This window comes from Cynara cardunculus, assembly GCF_001531365.2.
Source record: "Cynara cardunculus var. scolymus isolate 2C chromosome LG 8, CcrdV1, whole genome shotgun sequence".
NCBI classification, from domain to species: domain Eukaryota; kingdom Viridiplantae; phylum Streptophyta; class Magnoliopsida; order Asterales; family Asteraceae; genus Cynara; species Cynara cardunculus.
In genome coordinates, this window is record NC_037535.1 from 9,743,155 (window position 1) to 9,750,037 (window position 6,883).

Consider the following 6,883-nt stretch of genomic DNA (forward strand, 5'->3'; position numbering starts at 1 on the left):
ACCACAATGGTACCATAGTTGGTATCACAATGGTCTCAAAGTTTACTTTGCGTGCTTTGGGTATCACATTGTATGTATTTTGGGTATCACATTATGCATCTTGGTGTATTTTGGGTAGCATATGGTGTTTGTCGAAGGCCGGAGGTAGGAGAGATAGAGAGAGATAAGAGACAAAAAATTTAAAATAGCTAAAATGCCCTTTAGTTATAATTTTAAGTCAATTTACCAAAAAATATTAGTTTCCTAATTTATCCATTGATTTGTGGTTGAGATTGGATCTCACAGTTATCACAAACTAATCGGTTATCCTTTGAATGTTCCCGATATATATATATATATATATATTATATATTATATATATATATATATATATTATATATAGGGGCCTAATCAAATGAGAACTAATTGGTTTGTGGTAATTGTGAGAACCAATATTAACCACAAATCAATAGATAAATTATGAAATTTATAATTTTGGCAATTTTGAATTAAAATATTAATGCAAGGATATTTTTGGTATTTTAAAACTTTCCTCCCTCCTCTCTTCTCTCTCCGGCCACCGTCCTCCGGTGACACTACAACGGTATCACAATGCATCATATATGTGCTTGGGTATCACATTGATGTCGTTTGTGTGGTCGATCGAAGATGTAACACAGTGGTATCACTATGCATCTTATATATGATTAGGTATCACAATGTATCTTTTGTTTAACATAGTCAATATTTTTAGGTATCACAGTGGTATCATAGTGGTATCACCAGAGGACGGTGGCCAGAGGACGGTGGCCAGAGGCCGGAGAACGGTGGCCGGAGAGAGAAGAGATGAGAGTTTTAAAATACCAAAAATATCCTTGCATTAAGATTTTAATTTAAAATTACTAAATTTATAAATTTCCTAATTTATCTATTGATTTGTGGTTAATATTGGTTCTCACAGTTACCACAAACAACTCAGTTCTCCCTTGAATAGACCCCTATATATATATATATATATATATATATATATATGAGCCTAATCAAATGAGAACTAATTAGTTTGTGGTAACCGTGAGATTCAATCTCAACCACAAATCAATAGATAAATTAGGAAATTCATAATTTTGTTAATTTTGAATTAAAATTTTAATGCAAATATATTTTTGGTATTTTAAAACTCTCATCTTTCCTTTCTTCTCTCTCCGGCCACCGTCCTCCGGTGATACCACAATGGTATCACAATGCATCATATATGTGCTTGAGTATCACATTGAGGTCGTTGATGTGGTCGATCGGAGATGTAACACAGTGGTATCACAATGCATCTTATATATGATTGGGTATCACAATGTATCTTTTGTTTAACAGAGTCAATATTTTTTGGTACCACAGTGGTATTACCGGAGGACGGTGGCCGGGGGATGGTGGTCGGAGGATGGTTGCCGGAGGACGGAGAGAGAAGAGAGGAGAAAGGAGAGAAAATACCTAAAACATCCTTGCATTAAATTTTTAATTCAAAATTACCAAAATTATAAATTTTCTAATTTATCTATTGATTTGTGGGTGAGATTGGATCTCACGGTTACCACAAACTATTCAGTTTTTTCTTGAATGGACCTATATATATATATATATATATATATAGGGGCAGGTTTAAACGAGAAACTAAACATTTTGCAAGAAGGCGAGAAATTTTAATATCATATATGAATGACACATGATACAAAATCTTAATCATATATGATTAACACATTTGAATTGAAACACATAGACGTTTAATCATATATAATTAAATACATCCAAAAAAGTGTAATTATATATTATAATGATACTTCTTGTCTTCTCGCATTTAGCTTCTCATGATCTTTCTTATATATATATTAGTTCCTTAGAAAATAAAATATAAAATACATAATTAAATAAAATATTACTACATTGTTTTTTTTTTTAATTAAATAATAATAATGAAAAGATAGAAGTACCGCTCAATTTAAGTGACATTTTCTAGAGAGTGGGGCCGTTTACTAAACGCTTACCCGAGTAAATCTTACCGAGTTATATTACCTTACCGGATGAATATGAGAAGAACCAAGAATTTCACCTGGTAAGAGCGAACGCAAGGACTGAGAATCTTACCCGGTAAGTGAGGGCGATGACTTTTACCACGGTTAGCACTTACTGGGTAAATTGTTGCATACAATGTCGTTTTGATAGACTTAAATCTTACTCAGTAAATAAGTGATAGTGTTGAATTTACTCGATAAATGCTTATCGAGTAAGTATTTAGGTAAACGGATTTTTAATAATTAAGGATACTTTAAATGCAAATTGAAAACTATAGAGAGAACTTCTAAACTTATTAAAGATGAAATCCCACTTGAAATATTCCAATAAACCTCAAAATGACCAAAATCAGAATTGACTCCTTTTTTAATCTCATAGTTTTAACCCGTTGGTAACCTTTACCGAGAGAATATTATATTAGGTGGATGCGTGACAACTAGAAAATCGCAAGTTTCTGCCCATATGTACCTAACCCATGTAACCCTTCATTTTCCTCTAAAATAAAACATTTTATAACCTTTGTCTGTCGGAAAATTAATTATTTTTGTTTATCAAGCGTTTACCAATTTTGGGTTGCATGTTTTATGAGGTCGATCAGGGATGATCGTGGTTTGGCCGAAACAACCAACTGATTTGATTGTTTAATGGTCCGTTATGTAGTTTAATGAAAAAAGAATCTCTTCTTATCATTTTTTTTATTCGATAAAACGTCAAATGTCATATATTTTTTTCTTTCATCTTACCATTTATTTATACATGCATCTCTTACATTACATAACCACCCTCGCATACATTTACATATTATATTTTACACATATCGAAATTTGATTGGAAAAAAAATGAAATTAGCAGAAAAAGAGTAACACGATGTTAATTTTATCATTTCGAATCAAATGGTTTGAAAGGTCAACCTATAACTAAATATACAAATGATATGCTAGAAGGGTACTCGTGCAATGCAACAAAATACATCTTGATTTTAATATTTCGTTTTATTCTTTATCTCAGTCAATGTTATAATATGGTCTTATGTGATTTGGAAAATGCGACAATGTTTTTATTTTTAAATAAAATATAAATTTGAAGATATCATAAAAATTTGACGAAAGTATATCGATATTAGTATCAAATTAACTATTAAATTTTTTGTGTAATTTTTTTATTCTAGTTTAATTTAGGTTAAATAACGAAGTAATTTATATCTGGTTTAATAATATAATTTTTTTATAAAGATAATAATTAATTATTACATTTTATATTTTTTATATTTTAAAATGAGATATTTATCTTCTATTTGATTATATCTACCCACAGTTAGTTATACGAATTCAAACATGAAGCTTTAATAAGTAGAACTTATGAATAATTTACTTGTAATATTAAATTTTAAGTAATATATATATATATATCAATAAACAGTATTTTATACATAATTTTTTTATTAAATACTTTATAATATAGTATAGATACATATGATAGATCGGTCGTTATCCATCCTAAGTCTAGTACTCTATTAACAACCATATCCATTTTCATTTATAAATGCAATTACATATAAATACCACAAGAAAGTAAAATGCTTTTTTTACACTTTGAATGTAGATATTATTTATTTAGTGAACACCTTTTTTATGAAATACTTTTTTCCATATACACTTAAAATAACACTCCATTTGATAATATTATAAATAATAAATAATACATGTAGGTACTTATATAAATATGTTCACAATCACCACCACCACAATATTAATTATAACAAAGAGAAGAAGAGCAAAATGAAGAAGCAAATGCTATGTTTCTTGTTCATCTCTTTCTTTGTTGCTTCATCTTATGCTCAACTTAGACAAAATTTCTACCAATCCACTTGCCCTAATGTCGAATCTATAGTTCGATCAGCCGTCGCCAAGAAATTCCAACAGACTTTCGTCACTGCCCCAGGGACGCTCCGCCTCTTCTTCCACGACTGTTTCGTTCGGGTAACTCACCTAGTTCATTTCTTCATAATCCATTTTCACCTCTCTTTCTTATTACCATGCATGTAACTTACATCACCAGTGTTATATATTTATTTGTGTGTGTATATATGTATGTATAGGGGTGTGATGCTTCGGTTTTTCTGACGAATGCAAATGCTGAAAAAGACCATCACGACGACTTGTCTCTTGCCGGAGACGGATTCGACACCGTCATTCAAGCCAAGGCCGCTGTCGACAGCAATCCTAATTGCCGGAACAAAGTCTCGTGTGCAGATATATTAGCTCTTGCCACCAGAGATGTTGTTGCCTTGGTAAAAACTTGTTGTGACTTTTATATTTTCTTTCTTCATGAAATAAAGCCTTTCTTTAATTCTTAATTGTTTATATATAAATATACAGACAGGTGGTCCATCATACAAGGTGGAATTGGGAAGAAGAGATGGGAGAATCTCTACAAGGAAAAGTGTCCAACACAAACTCCCACATGCAGAGTTTAACCTCAACCAACTTAACACCATGTTCGCCTCTCATGGTCTCTCTCAAACCGATATGATTGCTTTGTCAGGTGAATACTACTCTTTAACTTTTAAACCAAATATACTGAACTCGTTTCATGTTTTTGGTTAAAATATGTATTTTCTTACACGTTTTATTCAAATTGTATGTAGGTGCACATACGCTTGGATTCTCACACTGTAATCAATTCTCGAAGCGTATCTATTCAAAGGCCGGAATAGACCCGAACTTGAATCGGAAATACGCTCTTGAGCTACGACAGATGTGTCCGGTGAATGTAGACCCTAGAATCGCGATTAACATGGATCCCACAACACCGCAGACTTTTGACAATGCGTATTATAAGAACCTCCAACAAGGGAAGGGTTTGTTTACGTCTGACCAAGTCTTGTTCACGGACACCCGGTCAAGGCCGACGGTCAACCTGTTTGCTTCTAACAACAATGCTTTCAACCAGGCATTCGTGAGCGCCATCACCAAGCTTGGCCGTGTTGGGGTTTTGACCGGTAACCAGGGTGAGATCAGACGCGATTGCAGCAGAGTTAACTAGAAAATTGATTACCATCTTTATTATTATTATTGATTTAAATGGGATTAGTAGTAAATTTGTTTTTAAATAAGGAGGTAGCTACATTCATTAATTGTGCAAATGCATGTATGTAATGTAGCCTTCCACGAACAAGCATGCACATCTTGTTTTCAAATAATAAATGCTAGACTTTTCTTGTGATTTATTGGTTATAAATTAATTTTCAAAGTTATATATATATATATATATATATATATTATATAAAAAAGTTCCAAGTTTAGTGAGATTAATTGTGGGAAATTACTTGATAGACTAGTTATTGGTACAAAAATTGTTTTTACTTGATAAAGTTAGTTATTAATTAATAAAATAGTCAAGTTTGATAAAATAAAATAAAACCACAGCTAATAAGTTAGATAGATAGTACAAGTTATTTAAAATGACATGTTAAAAAAATCAATTGAAAAAAAATACAAAGGACAAAATTGGAAAAAAGGATTAATAAAACTTTTTGGAGTTTATTGAAACTTTTTCAGTTTTTCAAAAAAATACAATTATATCTATTAAGTTAGTTGGCTAATTAAAGATGACTTTTTTAATAATTTTTTTTTATTAATCTTGATATCCAACCCGTTATGCGAGTTGACTAATTGCAAGACGACCACATGCTTTGCAGATAGCCCGGAGTCACCGCATTTGACCTCCGTGGCCACAAGAGGATTTTTATTCCTCCTTGGATTTGAATCTGAGACCTCCTGGTACTTTTAACCTTTAGAGTCAAGTTCAAATCAATCAGGCACCACCCTTGTATTAACTAAGCTAGTTTGTGGTTATTAAACATGAAATGAACTTAAGGTCAAAATAATAATTAAGTTATGAGGTTTAAACAACATTATAAAAAGTGATTATTACTTTTAACTTGATAGAAGAAAGAGTAGAAGATTGTCGGCACATTTCAATGTTTCAAATTTGGTTAATTAACTTATAAAAATCTAGATTTTTGTAAGTCTATTATTTATTTATTATCATAGTATATAGCATAAATATTTTTGTCAATTAAGACATAAATATATTTGTTAGAACTCTATTTGTAAAGCGTAAATAAGAAGTCTATTACATTAGTCAAATAGGACTTAGTCTTAGAAGCAGTCTGGATCAAGGGCTCACATGCAAAGGTCACCAAGAGACAGAGCTCTCTTTCATACAGAGCAAAAATCTCTCATGCAGAGCCAATGCTCAAACAGATAAAGATCAAGTCTTAAGCGTCAAAAAGCTTAGTGACTTGATACAGAGCTATCACTCCAGACGCAAAGCCTCTGCATTATATATGCAGAGTCTCTGAGTCTCCAATTGTCCTTAGTTTGCGCACAAGTGGTTCAGTCTTAGAATTATTGTAGTTTGATTTAAATTCATTATAAATTCACATTATAATAATGTATCTTAGAATCATACAAATTTTAAATATTTCATATGTTCACAAATTTTAGTTTTTAGGTTTGTAGTTACTTGACGTTCATAATGTGTTCACTTAATATAACTATGTGTGTGTATATCTTACTTAACGTTCACGATATTTCACAAGTTATAGGTTTAGTTTAGTTACGTTAGACTGTTTGATGTTGATATTGGTATTCATTTGTTTACACAATAAATTAATAAAATAACATAAACAGCTATTTTACCATTTTAATGCTCCGATCCTTTTTATCAACCTTTTAAATTGATCCATCAGCTATCCGACAAGATTTGGTGGGACTTGTGGTTGTATTTGTTCTTGCATAATAATTCGCATAGGCTGCTACTTTTTCAATGATTA

The 6,883-nt window shown here is 31.3% G+C and overlaps 1 protein-coding gene across 1 annotated transcript; it reads left to right on the top strand.

Annotated features, from left to right (window-relative positions):
• The first annotated feature begins 3,790 nt into the window (after positions 1-3,790).
• LOC112516596 (peroxidase 45-like) lies at positions 3,791-5,270 on the top strand. Its single transcript, XM_025123731.1, has 4 exons — positions 3,791-4,022; positions 4,142-4,333; positions 4,422-4,587; positions 4,691-5,270. Exons 1-4 carry the CDS (start codon positions 3,822-3,824, stop codon positions 5,086-5,088), a joined length of 957 nt encoding a protein of 318 aa, XP_024979499.1. The 5' UTR covers positions 3,791-3,821; the 3' UTR covers positions 5,089-5,270.
• Positions 5,271-6,883: the final 1,613 nt, after the last annotated feature.

Bases quoted from the DNA above. Each gene is read 5' to 3' on its own strand.
- LOC112516596 (XM_025123731.1), top strand. From the start codon at position 3,822: ATGAAGAAGCAAATGCTATGTTTCTTGTTCATCTCTTTCTTTGTTGCT. The intron at 4,023-4,141 runs GTAACTCACCTA...ATGTATGTATAG, and splicing joins TCCACGACTGTTTCGTTCGG to GGGTGTGATGCTTCGGTTTT. The intron at 4,588-4,690 runs GTGAATACTACT...AATTGTATGTAG, and splicing joins CGATATGATTGCTTTGTCAG to GTGCACATACGCTTGGATTC.